The 26,912-nt window shown below is 38.8% G+C and overlaps 1 protein-coding gene across 1 annotated transcript; it reads right to left on the bottom strand.

Moving 5' to 3' along the window:
* Window positions 1–7,330: 7,330 nt before the first annotated feature.
* Window positions 7,331–23,356, bottom strand: tmem240a (transmembrane protein 240a). The gene is made up of 4 exons (XM_036592467.1): window positions 22,625–23,356; window positions 22,242–22,348; window positions 16,724–16,932; window positions 7,331–8,494 (listed from the first exon to the last, which is right to left on the bottom strand). The coding sequence occupies exons 1-4, from the start codon at window positions 22,679–22,681 to the stop codon at window positions 8,340–8,342; spliced, it is 528 nt and encodes a 175-aa protein (XP_036448360.1). The 5' UTR covers window positions 22,682–23,356; the 3' UTR covers window positions 7,331–8,339.
* Window positions 23,357–26,912: the final 3,556 nt, after the last annotated feature.

Here is a 26,912-nt window from a genome sequence, read left to right as displayed (position 1 = left end):
TCCTCTCTGCGCTTTCGGACTGAAGACCAGTCGAGCAGCGCCACCTGCTGTTCACCGTGAAAAGTGCAACGTTTACTGGAATCTCAGTGGAATTTCAGCGCCAGCAGAAAATCTTTCTGTACCCGGTTCATTGTCTCCCCACTGTAGTGCCAGGACTCTGTATTTAGCTATGTTAGCACCCTCCTATTTTTCCTCACAGTTTGTCTCACTATTATTGTAGAAAAAAATTGAATTAAAGGTATCAGCTCTTTATAATCTTGTAAAAAGTTTGGGCGCCCCAGGGCAAATTACATTTAGATGATTTTCTAAGTTAAAATAAACAGAACACACTTCTGTACATTTTAATGCACAGTTACTGTTTAATTGCTGAATTTAACAGGTACAAATAATAATAATAATAATAAGATATGGCCTGTGCAAAAGTTGTGGCACATTTCGTATTTTGTGTTTTCTTTTTTCCAATATTTTAAACTCAGCAAATAAATAGAAAATATGCAAAAAATGTCATATTTAAGCTTGTTTTCTGTAGAAGATGTGTTAACTTGCTTTCACTTGATCAGTAAGACGTGTAATTTGACGAGGAGCATTTGACCAAACAAGTAAAAAAAAAAGCTATTTATCTCAGTTTTTCATTATCTCTGTTTAAATGGTTTTCCATAACATTAAGCTTACTTGGTTTACTATCTAGACGAATGATGCAATTGGTCCTGCACTCTGATTGGCTAGTAGATCTTTGCAATCTGATTGGCTACTTAAATCTTGCACCCAATTGGTTAGTTGAATTGTGTAATCCCTGATTGTATGATCAGTATGTGACCAATACAGTCAATCCTGCAAACAAATGTTACATTTCTCTTTCAAATCACAATAAACTCTATCAAAGTCTTTAGTGCCTGTCTAATCTTCTTCACCCAGAGTTATTACATAAAATGGCAAAAATATGTTGCCTTATAGTACATGTAGGGTGCTGTAAGGCAAATAGTGCACAAAGAAACATTTTCTTCTCAGATTTTCTACTATTTTACCTTCATCAACATTACACACAAAACTTTGACATGTGTAGGTCCACTGGTCATTTTGCATAGTAGATAAAATGACTAAATTTGTGTTGTAGACATTGCACTCCAAGGTCCCATCACTACCACTGTAAAGAAAACTGAGTCAGTAAGTTCCATCTCAACAATTTAATAATGCAGAAATTTTGAAAAATCGGTGGAATTCCCCTTTAAGCACTGCTTGAGTGAAAAACATAAGATGAATGCTTCAGCTTTTTTCGCACAATGTAAAGGCACAATGTAAAGGGCAGCTGTCATGCTCAATTGATGTAGAAAAATAAAAATTGATATATTAATATGTCTGTTACAAGCTTGTCTTACAAAGACTGTCTTTTGCTAGTTTCAAATCTCTGTGTTTAAACTAGAACAGCCAAAAAATGTTTATGTGAATTGCCGCTGGTTTAGTGTTGCTACTAGAATCCCGTAGGGACTCTAGGGGAAATTAGCGTTATTGTGCAGGTGTTTTTCTTCCCTTATTTCTGATCAAATTTTCATGTCACCATTCAACACTTACAGTTAGTCACTATTTCTCCTTTTATGTTTAGTGCTATCATATTACATTAGTGACAACATCTGTACTGCTTTGACGTTGGTCATACCTCTCAGTTTTGCAATTTAAAATTTTATTTTAGACCATGAAAAAAAAATCTAATCAAAAAGAGAAGAATACAGCCTGCTTATAGATGCTGGATGTAATAAGAGGTTCCACTGCAGTTCTATAAGTCACTCAGTGATATTTTATTTTCTATTTCTGTTAGCCCATTTCACCCTGAGATGCACTACAGTCCCCAGCATGCACTGCAACATAGTGTGTGCTCTGACCCCCAACAACAATCTATGGGCCAGCGGTTACATAAAAAACTAACTAAAACTAAACAAAAAAACTAAAGCAATTTATTTTTATTTAGAATTATTTTTGAATAAGTAATCAATGCCTATTTTGCTGTTGCAGTTTTGGTATGTTTTGAATAAAAATACAGCTGGCCCACAAATTTGCTGAGATTTTTTAATATGGCCCTTTTAAACCCCTTATTTAGAGTATAGTCTGGTATACACAACTTATTGTAAACCTGTCAAGCTTATGTTTTCCGTAAGTGCACACTTGAAGGCCCGTTACCTTTTTTGAAAACAGATTTTTTTTTTTGGATGGTATGGGAATAATGAAGTTTTTTCCTAGAACCATATTTCCAAGCCCAGTACTTAGGACTTAGGAGCCTTTATTTTAAAGCTCTTCACAGCAACTACTCAAATGCAGATCATCTTACAGTTTTAAAATCACTAAGAAGCATTTTTCAGTGCCAAGTTTACTTTTTCAAAACTCTTCACACCCCTCCCTGCAGAAACATGCAGCTCAGTACAACAGTTAATGTTATACTCTGAGTGCTCTACAGCATAAAAACCTTGCAGAAACATCTCAAAATACATTCAGTCCAGCAAAACATCAACACTAGTGTTCTTATAACAAAAATACTCTGTCAATCAGAATACACTTAGTTACAAAACACTAACAACTGTTTGCAACACAGTAGTTTCCATATTTTAAGTAAATCTATAACGTAGTAAGGAGTCATTAGCTCTGCAGTTTTGTCTTACATTGTAATTAGTTTATTTTTCTTTGGCTGATCATGTAAAAAGTGGAACAGGCAGAAGTTGATTTGAAATGTTTTTAAAGTTCGACTTAAAGTAAAATCGTGATTTTATTCATCTAAACTAAACATGTGCTTCGTACTGCTTTACTGAAAGTGTTTATTTGAGTTGAATAAAACTGAATAAAACTAAATTGTTTGTTACTACATGAAGCATTTTTTAGGTTGATTTCACAAACATTTTTTTTTACAATGATTGAAAAACTAATCACGTCCAAAAACAGTACAAAACAGAAATGCTGTATTTTCATTGTATAGGAACAAATGAAATGAACATTATATAGCAAAGAAAAAAGTCACAGATAGTGTAAATGTTACTCTAAATGTTGCCTAATCTGCATAATTTGACCACATGTTCTCATCCACGTCACTCCTGATGTCTAAAATTGCTTATGCACGTACAATAAGCACTGTCTGCTGTGAGCAAACTCCAGAAAAAAACAAAAACAAAACAACAAAAAAACCCCAAAACAACCCTTATAGATGGTCAGCGCCTGGGCTGGACTTCAGCTCAGATGGGAATCAGCTCTGATTGGCTTATTTACATACAGTCAATCAGCAGTTTGTCTCTATAACCATTATCATCATTTGGCTTCGTTTGTTGTCTGATATAGTTTTATCAAACTGACATGCAGTTTATTTTCATGCTAGTTTCTGGTGTAACAGTTCTGTAACAAGTATGTATATAAATGTAGATGCAGCATTTCTTAGCCTTATCGTTCTGTTTTTCTCCAGTACAGCCTGCTGCTTGTTGTACACTATGCAGGTGCATTCTTACACAAGAGACCCGCGGTGAGTTTTGACTGAGTGAATAATGAGGTGTAAAGAGAACATGCTGTCTTTCTTATCTGGTCCATATGCTGCATCTTTTTTTAGCTACATACATGCAGCACATGTTTATTTCTCTGGAGAAAATCACACTAAACGCATTCGTCCACCAAACCATAAGAACAACAGCTGAAGCACCTGGCTGTTTCTTCCTCCAGATACTCCAGAAATCTCACGTGGCTTGGCAGGCATGTTCATCTGGCTGGTCATATTATCTAGGATGCTTTTAAGCAAAAGCAATTCTTAGTATTTAATTAAAAGTTGCCCTTTGAGGCAACAGCCTACTCATCAAATACAGTGTCCTGAATGAGACAATGCTTGTTAAGAAGTATAAGCAGAGAATAGGCCAGTGGAAAGTGATTTAGCGGATAAAGAAAAAAGCGGAATCCCACAACATAACAAAAACATTGACAAGTTTCAAGTTCCTCATCATCAGGCTGTATAGTAGGAATCTCAGAGGCTGTATCTGTTCCTACATTCATGAAAGAGGTGGAAGGATTTCCTTTATGTGTTGAAAACATCATTTTTAACATGAATTAATATTCTGTAGCGCAGCTATTAAATCAAACCTGACTGCTTCAGCCAGGAAACTTAAACTGGATTGTGGTTGAATCTTCCAGCAGGACACCACACTATTTTTCAAATAAAGGTTAGATTTTAGTTAACATTTCAAATGAAAGGGACCGTTTTGCTCATGTTTACCAGGGGCGCCAATATTTATATGCTGATGAATATTTATTCAGGCCCCAGGCAACAAATTTATAACCATTTCATGCAATAACTTTCTGTGAAGAAGGCTTTAAAGGCAGACATCAGGTTCCTGTCACCACCACTGTGAACAACTGTGACTCAACAGTCTTCTATAGAATGGTGCATTTCACATCAAACCACTCTGAATGACTTTGTTCACATTTTTAAAGAATGAAATATGCAGAGTTTTTGTTTTTTTTTTAATTGGTGGAATTACCCTTTAAGATCCAAGGCTTATTACATCCTGGCCATGTAAAGGATTAAGTTAGGTCAGAAGTAGTTTACTATTGTTGAGATAAGTTTACCCTAAAAATGCTTGTCTAAGGTGGTTTGGTTTTCGTTGAAAAACAACACATTCTGTCTCTATTCAGTCACATCTGTGGGTTCAGATGAAGATGGCACATTTTGTGTTACTTTCAGCAAAATAAATGTTGAAATATCTCTATACTCAGCTGTGGATAACACATTTTGGGTTACTGTTAACACAGAATGTGTTAAATCAGTGACAATATGACCCAAAAAAGTGTTAATGGGTAAAACAGGTTAGTGTGTTGTTATTTAACACATCACTTTTTATAGTTTATGTCGTGTTTTATGTGTTACAGTGCTGTTCTCTGGACTGCCTTATAATTATTTGATTTATTGAATTATCTGATTGTCTTTAGATGAGCAGCAGTTGACGGCTCTATTGATTGATTGATTGATTCATTCATTCATTCATTAATTGGTAAAAATTATATGTGGTTTGTGTTGTCATAGCCATTTTTCATAGCCAGAAGTTTGTTTCATGTAATTTTTTTTTCTATAAAGGTCATACCTTTCCTAGGAAGTCTATCGCTTTTGTTCCTCTCAGTCCTTCTGCTGCTGCTGAGATAGCAATAACAACTGCCACAGCAGAAGATATGAGAAGAAGTAGGCAGAGTCCATAACCACACCTTTGTTAGCAGACACTTTAACAACTGCTTTAGCTCCAAATGCAGACGCCATAAACCTTTTTTGCAATAACTGTGACTTAAAGGGGAATTCCACTGATTCAACATTTCTGAATAATTAAATCATTAAATATTAAACAGTTATTCAGAAAGGTTTGATGTGAAATGTATCAATATTCTAGAGAAACGTACTGAATTATAAGGCAAAAATAATACCCAATGAAAACAGATTTTCAGATTTACCACTGTTTTATCATCATCAACACTATATATATGGACCATTCTGCCAAAGAAGTTGAAACTGCAGTCCCACAGTAAAAAAATTGAAAAAATGAGTGTTCAAAGGTATTCAGATCTTGCATATTAACAAGGATTACATTATGAACTATTTAAATGCAAGACATTAATTGAGATATAAACAAAATTTGCACAAAATCATCATTTATAAGGTACCTTCTAGTGGGAAGTGTCTGTTCCAAATAAATTGTCACCCCTAAATTTCAACTTGTAAATAAAATGAAAATATATATGCAATATATATGAAATATATATATATTATTCTGAATTTTTGTTTTCTTCTGGTTTTTTTTTTATATATCTTTGATTTCTTTTAATGTGAAGTTGAATGATTTGAATTTATCATAAGTTTCATTTTTTTAATGAAAAAAGTCTGAAAATCAGCATGTAATATTAGGTATTTTACTACTGCAACACATATTTTCTGCAGTTGAGCAAACTTTTTTGTGTTTTAATGAAGATATATGCGTGTATTTGTGTGTATAATACATGTGCATACAGCTATTCAAAGTTGTGTTTGCTTGTCATGTACAGGTTAGCGTTTCTGAGTTCTGCTCAAAATGAGCTAAAATTGTCACTACTGATCACTACTGAAACATTTGGTAGTTTCGGAAGTGACATGATTATTTAGATAGTGGCAAAATGGAAATTTCAAGCATTTATTTATTAGCCTAAAGTCCAAATAAATCCAAATAAAAACTCGTCAGGCACAGGTTGGTTCACTGGTGGTTTAGGAAAGTAAATAAAATGGCTATATTTGCACTGTAGACATCACAACCTCTGGTTCCTATCATCAACACTGTAAAGAAATCAGTACATGTCTTTACAGCAAACTATTATTTCATATTAAAACACTCTGAATGACTTTTATGTCTCAGTGAAGTATGCAGAAATTTTTAAATATGTGTTTCAGGCAAAAAAACTTTGCTAAACTATGGTGAAACAGATTTTTTCATTAGGCAGCATATTCATATTTTTCTGTCGTGTAGCTTTTAGAGACATTACATGGTTCGGATGTCTGGTTGCTGCCACTACCATTATGAATTATGTTTACAACTTAACAGCTGAATTATGCAGGAATTTTGAAAAATCTCTCGAATTTATCTTTGAGGGTTAAATGGAAGATCATGTGTATTTGATTTTTGCCTGTGTTCCTTTGAGATAAACGCATAAAAGCAGAGATACATTAGCTAACAGACCGTTCCATGAGTTTTTCAAATGTGTGGTTTTTTGGCTCACAACTGGACAGAACGGCTTTATACAAGATTGTTTGCAAATCTAATTATCTAAAACACATGATTTCTGGGAAAGAATGAGAAAACTAGATCAGGTACAGTTGTTTTGATGATTATGTTTTACACTGAATGAATTCTAAAGCTGATCAGCTTTCTCTCTTATTTGGAAGTGTCATCTGGACATCACTGGCTTAGTTGGGAATGAGTCACTAAAGCTTTGTATTTAGACAAACACCAAACAAATGTGTGTAACACATTCTGTGTAAGAGAAATGATGATGATGATGATGATGATGATGATGATGATGATTATAGAGGTGATGTTATTTATATGCTTCAGTTCTATATATTATGCAGCAAATAAGAAAGCCTTCTATTTCCACAATATAATTTCTGCAGGGGACAAAAGCAGCTGTGAGTCTTCACCGTTTTGGCCCAGTTCCTCTAAGGTGGTTGTAATTAGTTTATACTTTTACTGTTTCATAAGGTATAAAAGGAACAGCAACATTTCAGTTTGTGAAATGGAGATTTTGTGGCCGCAGCCAGAACGGGAAGGTGCTGAGAAATAACACGTCTCCACAATAGGGGTCACTGTTGTGCTTCAATGGCACTTTTAATAAAACAGACATTTCATCTTCACAACAGCAATGTCTGGACATGGAGAGGAAGGGGAAAGTGGGTCAGGGCTCTCTGTGCTGGCACGCTGGTTTGCTCTTGTTTGACTCGGGAGTTATTTAAAAGGAGACCTGGACAGGTTATTGGACACAGTGAAGGGAAGACAAGGCAAGTGCTGAAGGCTCTCTCTCTCATTTTGAACTCAGAAACGCTCAGTCCAGCACAAAGAGCCCTGACCGTTCGACTGGTCTCACCCTCCCTCTCCTTTATTTACAGATAAAATTACATACATTCATTGATTTCACTAGGTAACAAAGCTGATCAATCAATATTTTACAGAGATCCATTTTCATCCACGTCTCACTTCTGTTTTCGTGACTTTTTTTTTCACTCTCCGTTAGCCTGTTTTCCTGGCACATGAATTATAGCTCATTTCTAATGACCCCCTAACCCTGTGTTGACTTAAGTCCCATAAAACAATATGTATAACTATTTACACAAGCAGTAATCTTTTAACTACGCCGTCACAAAAACCATGACACCACTTCCCACCCTTTCGCTCATCAGCCCCACCCACATGTGTCCCAAAATCCATTCCAATGAAAAAAGCAATAAGACCAAAAATGAAAATCACCCTAGGCTCGCTGCCCCATTTAAACGCTGTGAATGCCTATCCCATCCCGTTTTAAAAGTGCATGCCTAGATTTAACAATTAAAAAATGACAATGCCTGTACAGAAAAAAAGACCCCCAATCATCTTACCTCCTCCCCCTACCTCCCCCCACAAACATGGTGCGTGGACAAAAGTTGCGTTTTCTTTCTTCTTGAGTCTTAGTCTTCTTTTTTTTCTCAAAATACTGGACTGTGTCGGGTGGCCGTAGAAAGTCTAGAAGGTGGTTCTGACAGCAGTGGGACTGTTGAAGAGGGTCTCTGAGGCAGCATTTGGTAATGGGACAGTTGGGGGGGGTACTGCTGTTGAGAGTCAAAGGTGACGGGGGCTGGGATGACCGTTATGGTAGAGCTTCTGCTTGATGTGCACCATGTTTCCACTGGAGTCTTCCAGCTGTCGTAACTGTGCACGTCTGCGGAGATCCCGCAGGTTACAGAACTGAGGGAGCCAGGACCAGGACGGTGTATCTGTGAATGGAGAGAAACAAAGACAGTTAATTCATTAATTAGATAAAAGTGCCAAAAAGGATTCTTTGGAGCGATGCCTTAGAAGAACCTCTGAAAGTGGGAAATGAGTGTGAAGAACCTTTTTGAATTTTAAGTTTCCATAGAGCCATACATCTAAGCCAATAACTGTTTTTTATAACTACATTTGAAGATCATCCCCAAAGATCATAAATTCCATTTTTCAGTTTCTATTTTTAGCGTTCCCTACAGTGGACAAGGTTGCCAGGTCCAGCAAAAATCTCTAGGCCGAAGCTGCCTCCAACAGAACCTGAAACTTTACAATTTTTCCTGCATGACTGGACTGCATATTCAAACTAAAAAATTTGGAAAATGCAAACCTGGCAACCCTGAGAGCAGGTGCGCACACTGTACCAAACACTCAACAGCAAAACCAATGAAAAAAGTGAAAGCACACAATTCTATGTAAACGTCTCTCCTGTAGGTGCCAGTGCTCTGACCTGATAGGAACTTGCCGATTTGACTAAGAAATTCCATAGTTAGTGTAAATCTCACGTACAGATAGACTGAAAATACCAATAATATAGATCTTAAGTGATTTCACATTAATCCAAATGGGGTGGAAAGGGGGTTGGTTGTTTTACAAGGAGGAAGGTTTTTTTTTGACCAGAGGGACGGCATCACCTCACATCACCCCTCAAATCAAGCCTCGTCTGTTAAAAACCTGACAAGTAAACAGTTTTCTTTTAGTATACATGGAGTCCCATTGCTGAATTTGAAAACAGGCATTTTTATTTATTTTTTCATTCTATCTACACTCCCGCAAAGGCTTCTTTGATCGATGCCATATAAAAGAGCGACCGTTGCTTCCCTAAAGAGAGTGTGAAAAACCTTTTAAAGGCTTCAAGAGCCTTCACTTAAGCTTTTTATAGTAAATTAGGGGCTCTTCCCAGAACCTGTACATTATGTGGAGGTTATTTAGCTTTAAAGGTTCTTCACACTCACATATCTCATTTATCAAAAAGGTTCTCAAAATAACCATTCATTAAATGGTTTTTAAGGTAACCAACAGTGGTTCTACTATGGCACTGTGCAAAGAACCCTTTCTGGCACCTTGAATTTTAAGTGTAGATTAACATTACTGACCTTAACATTTTTCAAGTTTCTCACAGCAGCAGTGAAGCTGTGTTGTTCTGTCTCATTTTTTAAAATTGTTTTTCCAGGATTATCTACATTTTTCAGGACAGTCTATGTTAGACTGATCTTGACTGAAACACACATGCACTATATGTCCAAAAGTAGACAGACACCTCTTCTCATTAGTGAATTCAGCTACTTTAAGGTGAACCCAAGTGTTCAATTGTACAATAATCTTTTAAATAATCTCTATAGCAAAATATCATCAATAGAATGGGATGCCTAATGTTGCTATGCCCAATGTCAGGCGTCACTCCTGGGGACCCACTGCCCGGCACAGTTTCAGGCCTTCTCTGCCCCAACACCTAACCCAGTTCATGAAGAGCTTTATATTTACCTGAAGAGCTGGATCAGCTGTGTTGGGGCAGGGAATAGTTGAAACTGAGTTCACTGGGATAGACAGTTATGAACCCCCCAAGCATTAGACTGTGGAGTAGGGGATCAGATTCTCTGGAATGATGAAGCTCCACTCAATACCTTTGGGATGAGTTAGAGTGGAGCTGGTGATCCAGAACTAATTACCCAACATCAGTACCTGACCTGACTAATGCTCTTGTGTCTGACTGCATTCAAATTCTCATAGCAATGTTCCAACATCTAGTAAAAAGTCCATCCAGAAGAGCAGAGGCTGTTACTGCAGCAAAGAGGGAAAAACACTCTATTAGTACCCTTGATTTCCAAAGAAACACTGGATGAGCAGATGTCTACAAACTTCTGGACAGTGTATATGAGTAGTGAATATAAGCTCAATTCTTATAAGCTAATACATGAAGGTCAAAGTATGGCTTTAAATATAGAGAACTAATTTTCAGAAAAGAGCACTAAAAACAGTGACTGGATAGTGGATAACACAAAATAAAGCATAACATAAAAATGTTTGAAATTATAGATTGTAGCAAAATCTCAGCTCTTCAAATTTATACCTTATAGGAACTTTATAGGAAGTGGGAAAACGTTCTTAAATTGAATGGAAGTTAATGTAATGAGGTTTATTCCATTTTATTCAGTTTGATTTTATTTCTGTTGTTTCATAGTGTGAAGAGTAGTGTGAAGAACAAAAATGGAACATGACATGATGTGACAATGACGATTTGCTGAATAAAGGAATAATTGATTCTATAATTACAGCAATGAAACACACTGCTTTACTACATACCCATCTGTGGTGAATTTATTTATTATAAGAGTGGTTGGCAATAGTGTTGATAAGCGTAGAGAATTAAGGCTTGGTTTGTAGACCTGGAGACACCAACCCGAACACACACACAGAGAGTGAGAAAGAGAGAGAGAGAGAGAATGAGAGAGTGAAAGAGAGAGAGAGAGATCCCCAGACAGCCCTGCCCCTCACCGATGGCCGAGCTAGAAAGGAGGGGATGGTTATTTATAGCATTCTACGGGTATGCCATCCACAAGGACTCTTGTGAAGGGTATTCAGAAGAAGCTAATAAATAAAGGCTGTGATTTAAATCCTTCATTTGAATAAAAACAAACTGCCTCAGATGCCAGGGGACGTACACATGGACGTAATCGTAATGAACTGTATGGAGCTAATGCAGCACAGGCTCTGCTCAAATTAGCATAGCACACATCAGCACTAAGTCATCTCCTACCTTCTATATGTGCATTTCTTAATGACCAAAATGCATATAATATTCTACAATAATAATAATAATAATAATAACAACCATAATAATAATAATAGTAACAACCATAATATAATATACAACCCCATCATCAAACATACTAAACCCAGTTTATATAGAAAATTAAACTTCAAAAAAGAGAATTGATGAGGAATAAGGATGAGGGCAAGGATACAGCATGATGCCCTCGGTTAGTGGTCTGTGGAGGAACGGGTTGGGGGGGAGAAATGGAATTAGAGAATGAGAGCTATAAAAAAATCAATGTGTAGTTCTCTGTGCAGCATGTGTGTGTGTGTGTGTGTGTGTGTGTGTGTGTGTGTGTGTGTGTCATCTCACTCACACATGTCTCCCCCCTTGCTTGCCTTCTCTTTCCAGCTGCTCTCTTTCTATTTATAGCACTCACGAAGCGAGAGGGTGCAGGAGGAGTGAAAGTGTGTGTATGTGTGTGGGGGTGGGGATGTGACAGCATCTCCCCCCTCTCTGTTCTCTCTCTACCTCGCTTTCTCTCTCAGTCTCACCTTCACTCCTCTATCTCAGAGAGGCTAAACGAGGCTGACCTGCCATCAACGTCATGCTTTCACAGCGCCACTGCGGGGGCATCCCCACGATTCCTCATCAGCTTATGCTGGTTGGTGAATCAATGCACCATGATATCATGATGTTCAGTGCTGTGTATGGTTGTGTGAAGTCCAGCCATACACTTTTTAAAAAGGAGGTTCTCCAGCAGTTGAAGAACTGGTTACATATGGACCATTCTACCAAATTATTTCAAACTGTGGCCCCATAGTAAAATAAAAAAAATATTTAAAAGAATTAAGTATTCAGTATTATGTAGTAACAAGCTAAATATAGACAACATCATCATGTATAGGGTACTTTCTATTGGGAGATGCCTGTTCCAAACCATAACCCCTAAATTTCAATTTCTAAAAATATTTTTTTGGGATTTTAAATATTTTTTGGTTTTTAAATAAAAAAATGTCAAAAACACCAAAAATGCCGTCCAATGTTTTCATGTCACTACCAAAAGTTTTGGTCAATAGGCAGAGCAATATTTTAGCCACACCCCTGCATTTTAGAGCAGGAAGTGAGACTGCATCCCTGTCCCTCATGGAAACATGGTGAGCAGTTAGATCCCATTGTTTTGATCCCACTTTGTGTCCCAAAGTCTGAAAATCAGTGTGCAACATTAAGAATTGACACTAATGAAATGCATATTTTCTGCAATGAAGTAAGCAAAATGTAATGTTCAATCATTTGTTTTAATAAAAGAAATATCATTTAGGTATAGGGTCACTCAAAGCAAAAGGAACTTTTGCATCTTAGACATTGGTTCTTTTCATATGTGCCATTCTAATGATGCCACAGTTATTGAGTCGAGCACAGTTTGGTGATTTCCCTGCTCAAACACACCAACTAAACCCGGTCAATAACTGAAACAGGTCCGTTTAAGCAGAAGTGTCACCTAACTGTTCCAGACTCTGGCCCTCTAGGACCAGAACTGAAAAGCATTAATTTATGAACTACAATTCAAAAGTCTGGAATCATTTGTTACATTAACAATTGTTGTTATTTTATTCAGTAATAACTTATACAGTGTAGCTTGAAATACCATAATCTAGACACCAAAAGGTATTGTAAGACATTTTATTTATTTAAGTTTTTTGAGAACAAAAGATTAAATGATAAATAATATACTATAATTATGTTGTGAACTCCAAACTTTTGAATGCTAGTATATATGGTTACACTATTACTATGCTCGTTTTAAGAAAGCTCCTATGCAAAGCAATATAACAATAATACATCAGAACTTAAATGGGATTTCATTAACTTGATTAACCTTTAAAATCCCAGGTGTATTACATAGTAAGGTTTATTATTCAGTAACTACAAAGACTTCAATGCAAACTGGTTGAGCTATTTTGCAAACTGAGCTATTCTTAGGTTATAGAAGTGTATATTAAGTCTCTGGGCCTGCTGGCAGGCGCTGACCATGTAAGAGGTTAATGTACACTTAAATATCATTGACTGCTTTCTGTGTGGGATATGATCATGTTTAATGTACATCCACTAGCATATGTGGTCCCAGGCCACAGACATCTCAGTGTGACTTAAGCAATGTCTGCACATGGCTGAAATATTTAAAGAAAACCTGTCCACTCCTTTTTAACACTTCTGTTTTGCCTGATTTTTTAATTTGCTACTTCTTTTAACTGCAATGCCCCTGGGATGGTTAGTGCATGCTGAAGCTGAAGGCATTCTCTTTTTGAAAGAGGCACTTACATTTACAGACACAACATATGTACCTCTGCGGCCCAGTGGACCGAGATGACTGTAACAAACAACTGCTGTGTTGCCTGGTGGTTCAGTTACATCGACCCAAAGCATACTTTTCACTCCAATAACCACATCCATAACTACAGAAGCAGCGACGGCAGCATGAGAAAAGTGTTTACTACATGCAGAAGTTTAGAAATATGCAACAAATTTAAATGTCTGAGATTCTGAAATTCATGTCATTTACACATGACTTTACATTATCATGTTGAGCTGTTAAGTAATCTCAAAAATTCTTAAACGTGTTTATATATTTTATATTAAATGTGTTTATATGTTTTTTTAATATGAGCAAATATATGTACATACATTTTTCTTCTATATGGAACTTTTGTAGTCTTAAAGCTATACTATTTAGGTTTTAGGGATTTGGAGAACTGCAGAATGTGTGGAAGAACGCTTTGTGACGTGGGTTGTTCTTCGGACCCCCACGTATGATGTGGTTTGGAAAATTATGGCGAAATCTGACCTCTTCTTTTAAATTATTTCACACTTTGCATGGTGACTTGCAGCAGCACACATACACCATATTTTAGGATGTTCTTTTTTTCTCCTTACTCTGTAATACTACTTTTTTAATTTTAACAAAAATATGTAGTGTTGCTTTAATAACTGACATGTAACTGTTGTTATGTGATGTTCAGCTCCTAATGTGACTGATAAACAGTATAACACTGTTGTGAAAAATTACTGCCCTCATTATTATTTAACAGTCTGCGTGAACATTCAAGCATTTGATACTAGAAGCTAGCTAGATGTTACCTATGCTTTTGCATGCTGTAATAAACTAAGGACTCAGACTGTTGTGAGTGCACATTAGAGCTTTCACTACATGGTAGCTATATTAGCCTTGTAACTCCAGTACAAAATTAAGATGCTAACTTCAAACACTGAACATGATTTGGCTGCTCAGCTATGTTTGGGGTAAGGGGGTAAATTTGGCTGATCTATCCCATTAATGAATAAAAAGACCCTGTCCAATTACTGACACACTGATCAAACTTTAGTCACTGTATCTAAACCCCAATGGAAGAATCATTATCTTTAATGAACCATCAGAACAGAAATATCACTCCATCACCAAGCGAAGGAAGGGCATCCAAATATTAAGGTCCAAGTGTAATTCTATTGATTGTATAAAAACCTTTCAGACATTACTGATTAAGCAGCATCATTGTATTTGAATAGTAGTGAAATCCTCCATTATGTTCATCATATACAGGATCACACTATGGTCAACGCATTATATAAAAAGATGTGTGAGATTTGTGAGTTGAGGTCTTAAAAGATGGAACGACAACAGTTTCCAATAAGATCAACAGTATCCATTAAAAAAATAATAGTCTATTCAAATTTAAATTTGCTTAAGCAACAAAAAAAAGCAAGTTGGGAAAAAAGCGGCTCTGATTACCCATAATGATACAGAGGTGGTGACATATCCAAAGGTTTTTCCCATAAATGCAATTTACTGAGACGACTAGCGTGATTTAAATACTAAATTTGAAGAATTTCAGACATGATTCCCAAAGTCATTCTGAAACTGAAATCATATTGGGCACCTCATTTGTGAGCAATGTCTCAAAGCTCATTCTGTTTCCTGTAAAAACCTACTGAGTTTGTATTTGCACATATGTGTTCTTTTGCTGCAAGATTAGACAAGCTATACAAGACTTTAGCAAACCTAAGGAAAGCTTTTGTCACAATATTTCAGTTTAGATTCATTGATTTCAACTGACATTTATTTTGTATGTGTGTAAAAGAATACGCTATTGTGATAAATCAGATATGTATTTATTTTGCATGTAGATTTTTTATGTTATCAAACTAACATTAGCGTGGTGACTAATTTGTTGTTTTTGGCAATTTCAATTAGCTACAACATCACAATCCACCTTGTTAGCACAGCATAACATTATCATTTGTGACTAATAAAACACTCTGAATTTAAACTGTGTCCAATTCCACCCGCTAGCTAAGTCTCCCCCATCACACCATGCTACCAAGCCAGGAGGGTGAAGGCTAGCATGCGCTTCGTCCAAGACTGCATGTTTTTCAAACTGCTGTTAACACAACATCATTAGACGACTCAGTGTGCTTGGTGGAGAACGCCAATTGCCAATTCTGTTGGCTAGCACTGCGCTAAGTAAAGGGGAAGAGGACAGGCCAATTATGTTCTCCTGGCTCCCATTCCAATGCCAGCTTTAACGTGCCCTGGTCAACTTTACCTCCTCATTTCCCCTCTGGGGAATCCTCAATGCCATTTTAAGGGCCATTCTATTATTTTATTAGCTGAAGTTCACTTTATTAGCACATTTTATTAGTTCATTTTTATAGCTCACAGTAAGTCGTACTGTGTCTTAAACTGTATTGACAAACCTGTGCAATCGTAATGAAGACCTGGGTGCAGCTTGAGCAGGTTGAGAGAAGTTTTCGTGATGCATTTTTACAGAAATGATTTGGGCTATCTGAGGGAACATTGGGTTCCAGTGTTTGTTAGCAGTGTTACCCTTGCAGTGTTTGTTAGCAATGTTAGCCTAGATTTCCACATTTTTGGACTCCAAACATGTCTTGGCCAATTAACTACATTTGAGGTAAGCGAAAAATGGTTTAAAATGGACTTTTTACAGAACTATTCCTTCAAGCACTGTTTATCCACTAACACAGTGGATAATTTTGCAGTGTAAAAAGATTAAATGGTTAATGGTACCATTAGCTTCCCCCGTTTCCATACACCCATCATATTATGCAAATGATGAGCAACAGAAAAATATACTTCTAAGACGTGATTACTCATGACAATGGACATACGGAGTGTCAGCTCCAAAGGCTCTAATTTATTCCCTAAACATGCGAGGTGTTAGAGTGAATCATTCCTCCAAATGCAGTTACTCTCACAAACAAAAATATCTTCATCTGTCACATTTTGAATCATACAGCATATCAACTGAATTTGATATAAGTTTGCACACGCATCTTTAAGCCTTTATATTAACTTGTGTACATGCTTTCTTGCCCACCCCCCCCACCGGCTGAGTGGCCCCATCACACTCACCATAGTAGCGGCTGGCCCTCCAGGCCCTCACAGCGCAGTGTAACGCTCCATCCAGCCACAGTAGCAGCCAGCTGATGCAGAAGCCTAGCAACAGCCCCAGCATGAGGTCCATCTCCTGCTTTGTCACACTGTCGCTCACAAAGTAGTTCTCCGATGAGTCCACCAACGAATGGTCCCCATCATATGGAATTACATAATGGACATGGTGCCTGTGATAGAAAGAAAACACTGAGCCTTGACATTTAGATACAAATAAACAAAGAGACCAAAATACTGAAGGCAGTGTGGGTTTGCTCAGAAAGCACACAGACGCCTGACACACTTAAAAGAGCCAAAAGAGAACAGATAGACACACTATTAAATATAAAGGTACAGAAAAGGATTCTTTGGGGTGATGCCTTAGAAGAAAACACTTCTGGTTCTCTAATGAATCTTTTAATAGATGGCTCTTTAAAGTAAATGTAAAGGAAATGTGAACAGAACCCTATTCAAAAATTTCTATATAGAACATTTACAGCACATTCTTCAATCAGAAGAACACTTTCATGATTTAATCAAGCAAAATGGGTCTTTGAGCATTTATGGTTTCATATAGAACAATTTTCTTTGCTAAACAACCCTTGAAGAACCATCTTTTTTAAGAGTGGAGGCTATTGGCATAAGCACTTATAAATGTGTCATAAAGGACTTGAGTTATGTGTGTGTTGTGAATGTATTATAAAGTCCTAAATAGAGATCTTCAAATACATCCTTATTACAGAAACATGAGACATCAATAACACTGCAGTTGTATTCAGTTTTGACTAAACCATCTGTGCACTTCCACCCACCCGGATAAATGACTTTTTTCCTTTAGTGTCCATATGGCATAGACCTGAAACAGATCAGAACTGCAAGCTATATAACAGTAACTCAAAATCTAGCAGTCTATTGCTTTTTATTGCTCATTTGGCTTCCGGTTATCTAAATTTCCTTTACCAACAAGGTCTACAGGCACAGCTTTTTGAGATCATCTGGTGTTTAGACTATTGCATCAAATGTTGCAGCCATGTCTTTTAAAGTTGTTTCAGAATGCTTTAATAAAAATGCTTCAATAAAAATAAAAATGACTGTCTTACAGTTTAACAAACTGAACATGTGCCGTATTTTACACTGTATTTCATAAATGACGATAAAAGCAGACTTCAAATTATTCATACACAGATGAATCTATAGGCTATACTAGCCCAAGGAGGTGAAAACATACTCAAAACACTTGTAATACAGACCAGTTGCTTTGTCCCCTGCCCACTGGCTTCTATCATAAGCATATTTTGAGTCAACAGATTTTCTGTTTTTTTGTAAGTACAGGGAAATATGTCAAAATTATAGTCTGTGGTAATTAATCATAAGATCAAAATCCTTATAGGAAAGTCTGTCCACTCAACAGCCACCTTTGCAAATGCCCGCCTGGCATTTACTTCCAGTCACACAAGACCAGGCTTCTATTGCTTTGAATTGGGAGAAACATATAAAACAGAAACTAAAAGCCATCTTAATGTTTAAAATGTATAGTTGAAAGAACTGATAAAATGTGACAAAAATAGCATAAGCAGTTTGAAGCGTTTGGCTAAAATAATGCACAAAATGCCTGATTTTTCAGCTTGTTCTGGCTACTGTTCATGCACACATCTCCATAATGAGGAGCAGCTTTTCCTGCTTGTGGCTTAAACAGAAAGTTAAAAAGCTCATTTTACTGAAGGACGGGACTTTCCTTGTAAACAGACACCATGTTTTCTCCTTTTTAACATCTCTGATACGATACAGATGCAGTATATAGAGATTTTATTGAAAACAGCCAGAGTATCCCTCGTTATTGTGATTATTAGTCATTATTACTTTTTTTCAGGTTATTCTGGACCATTTCTGTTGGTACATTCATGTAAAATTCTATTTCAAAGCAAAGTGTAACTGGAGTTTTTAAATTATGCAAAAAATAAAAATGACAAAAATGGAGATACAAGGTTTTTGTGCGACAGTGTTGATCTAAAAGTAGAAAACTAGATGGAGCTCTAAATTATACACAAGTTTACAAGATGTGACGTGGAACATGACCTTGCACCTTTTCTGTTAGCGAAAAAACGGTGAACTTGGTGGCGAATGTGAAGAAATAGAACTCATGCAGTTCTTGTTTTCTTTATGCTTTTTAATGTAGCAAGGAACAACAGGAAAAAGCATTATCTGGACCTCCATGCTTTCTTCTTTTGTTGCATATCTTTCAACAAGCACCTGAAGTTGTATTTCGTATTTCAACTGAAGTCTTCCACTGAGCACCTGAACAGCATAATACCATTCCTCATGTCATATTTGAGCTTCACAGATTCTAGATAAACTGCTTAACTGATCCCAGGGCATCCTACACCCTTAATAAGGTTCTTTAAGGGTTCTTTAGTGAAAGCAACGGTTATATTTAGAACTGTGAACACTCAAAGAACCATTTCAATGCATTAAATGGCTCCTAATGGAAACCTGTTGTTTATGATTCTTTACAGAACCTTTTTAAAAGTGGTTCTAGACCCAAAAAGGGTTCAGCTGTTGTTACAAGTGGCTGTATAGAACTGTTTTTGCTAAAAGTGTGCACATTTTTACTAAGATCATATGACCTTCTTTCACATTTCTTGTTCACCGACATAACGTTTAAGTGAAGAACAAGAGGCAGTTTTCACTATTACAGTAAACACCTGTACAGGACTTATCACTGATCATGAGAAATGCAATATTTATAATATAATTTCAGTCAGCATTTCAGGTAAACTGCTAGGCTGCTGTATGTGTGGCGAGCATGATTAGCTGGTCAGAGTTGAGAGTAATTTTGGATTGGCCTGATTCAGTACCCTTGGGTAGGGAATGCAGGGCTTTTAAGGCTGAAATTGGCCAATTAGTCCTGTGAGCCTGCATATGGAACACTAATGAATAAATGCTGATATCAATTAGAGCATGCTTAAAGTCCCACCTAAAGGGCAATTGCCATTCAGATGTAGCACCCTGCATACATACTGAAAAATGCATGTACACATTTCCACATTGCAAAAATAAATCAACACAATTGAACAACAGCTTTCTAATATCTTGCTGTTTTGAGCCTCTTGCCTTGTGTTTGTTGTTCTATCCATGTGTAAATGATGTACACTTTCATTTTCAGTGCAGATAAATGTCTCAGGAGAATGAACATATTACTACGCACTGCTGTGATACTCCATCACAGCAAAATCCCCAGAGCTGAATTCACAAATGTACTTAACTGGCAACTGTACATTTTCATTTAACACTGTAGGTATTAATTCACCCCTGGGGATTTGTACTATAGTGGCCTATACTCCTTGCTTTGTGCACACCCTCTATGTGTCTCTAAGGAAATTAATAACGTGTTCCACCCCACCAAGGGAGTACACTGCACATATTACACCTATAAGGCACCCACAAATTTATTCAGTAGGATAAATGATGAAAAAACTTCACTGATCCAGGCTATTCTCATCTCACCTAGTGGAGGAAGTATATTAGGTCATATTTTAAACATTTTGCAACTGTGCAAACATTGCAATGCCACAAAGGAACTACACAAAGCTGCGCTTGGAGGGAAACACATCTAGAAATCATACAGAGAAATCAAAGAGAATCCAGTCACAACCCATTCACTATCCAGTCTTCATAAAATCAGAGAGCCAAATTACGCAACTAAAAGACATGGATAACCCAGTGCATTCATTACAGACACATATGAATCAATGCCACCATGAAAATTAATCTTTCACAGGCAAAATCACACACACACACACACATGTCCCTGTGACAACAGAAGCAGGTCTGTCTACAGTGTGTTTAAAAGATATGATCAAAATAGTGTTTTTAAATTTAAAACAGTTCAGACTCTTCTGCATCTCTGCGTCTTCTGTAAAAGCCATTGTCACTGATCAATTCATTGATCGGTTAATTCAGACGTAAATCTCTGAACCAGTAACTTAGTTATTTTTAATGCTTTCTGTCAGACTGCACAGATTTCGCATGTGTTTTAATTGCACTTTTGTGACACATTGGTGTTGATATACAGTTGTGAAGGGTTGAAACTGAAGGCATGTTATAGCAGTTCAGGTATTTGTATGTTTCTAGCTTAAAGATGAGATTTTTTTTGTATAGACAAACCAGTTGGTGTGCATAATTAGAGCTTTGTAGAATCAAAACCTAAAACACATAAAATATTGATTGTATTGATCACAGAATTGAAAATCACATCAAACCTGAAAACACATAACATTAAGTCTCCACAGCTGAAATCCAATTATTCCCCCTATAGTCTTACCAAAAAGTGTTACAGTGCATAAAAAGGTTCTTTGACTTTAATAACAGTTAAACTCTTGGTCTTGGTAAACTCTTTGGGGCTACATAGAGGATGCTTTAAAGAGCCACATACACCAGCATTCAAACATGGTGTAGAGCCATTTAACCATGCAAAGAACATTCAAATCGTTCTTTGAGTTGTCAGTGAACGATAAAAAATCAAAGAACATCAAACGAGTACCCTTAGTTTATTTTATTTCTGGCCAAAAATGTATGAATTTTTCAGGAGATATTTCTTAGGGGATGATATATAAGACAATCCGCTTGCATAAGGAAGAGAAAATTTGAAGAAAAATAGGTGAAAAAATGCATTAAAAGACACAAAGAAAATGGGACTCTTAACAACAGTGCGAGACCTTGTAGCCCACCAAAACTGTCCCCGTCAAATATATAGAAAGCTTCTATCTTTGAGACAGAGGAAAAAAATCAAGCTCTACTCTCTCTCTCTCTTCAGATCTGAAAAAATCCACAGGTGTTTCTGTCCATCCTTCCACTGTGACAAGACAACTCAACACTATGAGTCTGAAAGGAGGTGTAGCTGTTACTGAGAAAATGAAATAAACTAAAAAAGACGCTTTGCAGTAGAACACCGAAACTGGTCATCTGAGATATGAAGGAAGGTCAAAGTCTTAATTTGTAATTGGGATTACTGGAGAGTAAAAAAACAGAAAACACAACCAACTTCTAAGACTGAACTTTGGAGGTGTGGAAAAATATCCCAGCAGATTTTTACTGACAAACTGAAAGCAAGTCACTTGAAAAGTAAGGAGGGTGTAATAAAGGCAAAGTGTGGGGACACTAAATACTGAACATTAATATATTTAGTTGACTTCGGTGCACACTGTGTTAAAACTGTTTTCTGACACTGAATAAATCAAAACTTGTGCTTATGGTACTTAGGGTTTTGCCTGGAAATGAAACAAATGAAGGGTGGTCTCTGACTTGTGCACAGTCCCTTTTCTTAAGGGTATACAACCTATATACACATATAACTAAACCCAACCATCAAAGCCAGTCCTTCACCGCCAGGAAAACGCGAGGAAATCATCTAAGCAGGCCTTGTATGTGGATATAATATATTGGCAAGCTTCAACGTTCCGTGATGTTCCTCAGTGCTAAACTGAGCGAGTGTGCAGCCTACCTTCCACAGTTGCAGTGGCACACACGGTCCTCGCCTCGTAGATGCGGGAGGATGTAGTTGTGGAAGCGATCCAGCAGTGCGTTCATGTCCATCAGACACGCTATCGCCTGCAAAAAAAAAGAGAAAAGAAGAGAGAAAAAGAAGAAGAAGCACTCGAACCTTTTCTCACGAGCACTGCAGTGTAAGATACATCCTGATATCTACCCACATCTGCAAGAGAACCCTATGGCTGGTTAACACGGCTGTGCATTTGTCACTGTTGGATATGGATGTCAGTGGACTCTCCACTTTCCTCTCCAGACGTGTTTTCTCCTAATCAAGTTTCCCTAAACTGTGGTTGTGATTAAAGCTAAAAGGGACGGTGGTGCAGCAGGCCGTCTTACCATTACAACAGAAGCACCGAGGATCATAAAAATCATGGTGGTTGTGATCATATGCATCAAAGCTCCCGTGGTCCTCTCCCCAGGATGGCCCTTGTTGCCCAAGCTAAAGCGCCGTGGCCCGGGACGAGGAGCTCATCAAGGCGCCTTGACTGGGAGAAGGCTGTGGACGGCGCATAAGGGGGCAGCTCGGCCCCGGATCTCTGCCCCCCCTTCCCCCTAGAGCCCCCAGTACTGGCTTTCTCTCCCCATCTAGTAGCGCGTCTGCTCGAATCTGCGGGCCAGGCCAGAAAGGGAAAGTGCTCTGCTGCTTTTGGCTCACTGGCGCTGGCGCTCCCTCACCAGCAAAATGTCCAGCGACGATGCGAAGATCAGACAGACTTGGGGGCCAGATGTATCCTGGAGTGCTGCTGCTTAAGAATGCATGGCTCTCCTGCTCCGCCGAGATGACATCTGATGATCCAGCTCCGTATTTTCCCCCCTTTTTTATCTCGAGCAAAGGTGGGTGAGGAAGCCCCTTGATGTCTTTGCTTGCTCCCGGCGTTTATCGCGATGAGGCAAGCGGCCGTAGGGCGAGGATGGACCGGGGTGTCCCTCCCTTTACTTGCAGTCGAGCATCTGCATCAACGCCAGGATCCAGACGCACGATTAGAGCGTCTTATTCTAGCCATCGCGCATCGCGCCTGGGAGCGGTTTACCTGGTCTTATGAATGTATGTGAACGCGCCTGAGTGAGTGTGTGTGTGTGTGTGTGTGTGTGTGTGAGAGAGAGAGAGAGAGAGAGAGAGAGAGAGAGAGATAGGGAGAGATGGGGTGGGTAGGTGGGGGATGCAAGCCGCCTAGGAGACAGGGAGGTGTCGAATATGTCCAGTTCCAATTCGCTTCCTCCGCTCGAGATGACCAATTATTCCCAATTAATAAATCGTGGTGTGGGTTATATAAGCTCTGCTGTCCGCGAGGATGCGAGGCTCGTGAAGCTCAGGCTCCTCCGTCCGCCCCCTCGGCCGCGCTGCAGTTCATATTGCGCCATTTCAGTCCGAGGCTGTGTGGAGCCTCCCCTCCTTCACTCTGCTGTTCACTCACAGCGCTGCAGAGCGCTCAGCGCTTCACTGGCTGTGGTCAGATTTACTCGAGCTAAAGAAACACTGTCAGAACTAGAACTAGAACCAGCTTAGATCAGAGTTCTTTTCTATGAATGGCCTTGTTACGTAAGCATTTTGTCATCCGCTGATAGACGTCACATTACGCTCATATGAACTTCACGCCAGTCAGTGAAAATGAGTGGAGCTGTATTTTAAGAGGTTTTCCAGCCTGATGAACTAAAAGCACGTCTCAGCACACGTCTCTATTTTTGTTAAATAGATAAATACTTTACATAACTAAATATTCTCACAACCAGACTATTTCTCAGACCTTTAGAACATTAGGGGAAATTGTCTTGATGGCTATTTTAGAGATCACCTGTGGAACACCTTTAGATCCAGTTAGAAATGCGTCAAGTCACCTTAAACCATTAGAATTCTTTAAAATGTGCTATCAACCCATCAGGGAACCACAAAAGTGGCTTGATAACTGTTAGACATCATTGCAAAACCACAAACATGTATCAACAGAAACTTTCAATTCACAGCAGGTGTTCTCCAAGAATGGTGTTTTTCTTTGTGTGTCTCCACAAACAGCTTAAGAAAATTCCACATCAGGAATGTAGTGGGAACGAGGGAAATTAGTGTGTTTTTAGACATTTTACAACCTGCTGAACTAAGAAAGTAAATTGTAAGCCAATTGTATAAAACATTATATCTTAATTACTTTGATATTACCTCATTTCTTGGCTACTTGAAGGTCAGTATTGACTGACTACCTTCAACACCTAGACCATGTTCAGCACCATGGAGAGCAGCTACAGAAGATTTACAGCACAATGTAGTAACCATCAGTAACCATCAATCAGTGTCTCTCTGTCTCTCTCTCTATATATATAAATCTAAAAGAACTATCACGTTTTCACCTCTCAGTTGTACAGCTGTAAACTGCTGTAAGTTAAATATATATAACGCTTTTGTGTGTTGCGCCGTGGGTTAGTTAGTATGGGTTGTGTCTACCATAGAGAAAAGTTTTATGACTAGAAGTGACCATCCCCCTTATTCAGATTGTTTTTCAGAGGCCTTTTCTGCTTTGTTCAATAAAAGAGCATTTCCTGGGGCAGAAATAATGGCAACCTCTGGTGTCAAAAGTGGGATATCGCTGCTGAATTAGAAGAAGTCGAGCAGTGGATCTGTGATGGTCTAGCAGGCATACCCAGCATTTGAGAGGGCAGTGCAGGAGGAATTAGCACAGGAGTATTTCCTTAATGTGCTACTGCTAGAGGAACTGCGGCTAGCCCTAGAGTAACTGTCACTGAAGCAGTGGTGGCAGAGCTCATCCTCAGCAAAAAGACATCAATGAAAGTAACCCAGTGCGCGACATGCACAGCCCCCGACTGAGCGGTGACGAAGCGAATGACCCTCACTGTCCATGCTACTGCCTGGAAGAAAAGGCACCATCACAGGTTTTGGATAGAGTGCAGCATTAACAGGAAAAGGCTTGCTGCGCTTATGGACACAAGCTTGTCAGTGTCCCTGCTACGACCAGGAATGCTCGGTCACAGTGCTGGGCCTGCACGGTAATGGCGATCCCCTGTCCTGCCACCTGTGCACAGCTGATGAGTGCTGGTACTATGCGTGCTTTGAGGAGAAAGTGAAGACAGTTTAGAGGAGCACTGGCGGGCCCATGGAGGGAGTTGTCATGGCCGTCCTGGGCCCCTCGTGACCATGGATTATTTCACAAAATGACCCAAGGCATATGCGGCCGTGGATCAGAATATGGCCTTTACTGCAGAGCAGCCAGGTCTTTTTCCAGTTCAGAGTGCTGGAGGAGCTCCGCAGAGGCCGGGGGCACAGGGACCAAGGGGCTTCAAGTTGATGGTTATGGCTGAGATCTGTGATTGGCTGATCAAGACTCAGACTACACGACTCCATCTTTACCCTCTTGGAGTGCTTTAATTTGATGCTCACTACTCAGCTCACCAGTGTCACTTACCAGCACCAGCAGGATTGGGACCAACACCTACCCCATCCTGCTGGCATCGTTGGCTCCACCATGCACCCTTCACCCTAGCTCTTCTTATGTTCGTCCATTAGCTCAGAATACCTACGGAGCTAGTCTTTGGTTGCCACTGGATTCGGAGAAGGACAGCACACCTGGAACGGGGGTATGCCTAGGTACTGTGCCATCGTCTCCATGCAGTGCATCAGCTCAATAGGAACCACCAGGGCATGGCAAGTGCTCACCAAAAACTGGCAAATGACTTATGCTAACAGGGACAGCCCATTTCACCTTTACAACCCACACCGCAGGAAGGGATGCTGCCCCAGCCTTGAGAGAGAGTTGGAGGGGCCTGTGGCTGAAGAGCACTTTTTTGACCAGGACAATGGACTCCACATGCTGTGGAGGGTCTGTGGCAGGGTCAACACACCCATGCATCTCGGAGACTTTGTTTGGACTATGTGGGCCAACAAGATGGCTGAATCTTGAGAGGGAGGCTATTTGGCATCTGCCACTTGCTCAGTGTTCAGAAGGGGCTTTAGGGGCATGGTATACAAAGCTACAGTGTGCATGCCCCCCATGCCCCCCCACCATTGAAAGAAAATTTTTTATTGTTGTTTATGTTGCCATTAGTGTAAGATGTGTGTTGTGCTGACTGTGTTTTATTATGTTGGGCTGTGGGTTTAGTTAGTGCAGGTTGTTTGTCTACCATAGCGGCAAGTTGTATGGCAAGAAATGATCTTCCCTACTGTTCTGACTATGTGGCCTTTTTTTTTGCTTTGTTCAATAAAAGAGCATTTTCTTGGGCAGAAATAATGGCGTCTTCTGGTGAGCTTCACAAGGACACCACAATATTGTAGTGTCCTGCTACTGGCTGCTGCTGACACCTAGAGACTCTGGAGTTGTGGCTATAGGCAGATGGCCACACACAAAGTCTCATGGTTTGTGCACGCCCTCCCTTATGCTGTGAGTGTAATTGTCTGGTACTTTAAGTCATGTGTACATGTTGGATGTGTTCCTCAGTGTCGGGGCTGTGTGTGAGGTGGGGGTCACCGTCAGGGTGAAGTGTGGCTAGTGGTGACCTACCCTGTGAGTTCAGGGTTTTTTATGTGCCTTTTTCTGCTGATCTGTCAAATAAAGAGCACTTCAAGATTTAATGTTATTTTTGGTTGATATTTTATATTCCGATTTGCTCCCTAATGCAAAAC

The sequence above is a fragment of the Colossoma macropomum genome, unplaced genomic scaffold, assembly GCF_904425465.1.
Source record: "Colossoma macropomum unplaced genomic scaffold, Colossoma_macropomum, whole genome shotgun sequence".
Lineage (NCBI taxonomy): Eukaryota > Metazoa > Chordata > Actinopteri > Characiformes > Serrasalmidae > Colossoma > Colossoma macropomum.
Note: the sequence above shows the minus strand (reverse complement) of the source record. Positions and strands in the feature narration are given on the sequence as shown.

Coding starts and splice junctions, on each gene's coding strand:
- tmem240a (XM_036592467.1), bottom strand. CDS start 22,681: ATGCATATGATCACAACCACCATGATTTTTATGATCCTCGGTGCTTCT. Junction 22,349..22,624: donor TCGGTGCTTCTGTTGTAATG/GTAAGACGGCCT, acceptor TTTTTTTTGCAG/GCGATAGCGTGTCTGATGGA. Junction 8,495..16,723: donor GAGGGCCAGCCGCTACTATG/GTGAGTGTGATG, acceptor CTCCATTCACAG/ATACACCGTCCTGGTCCTGG.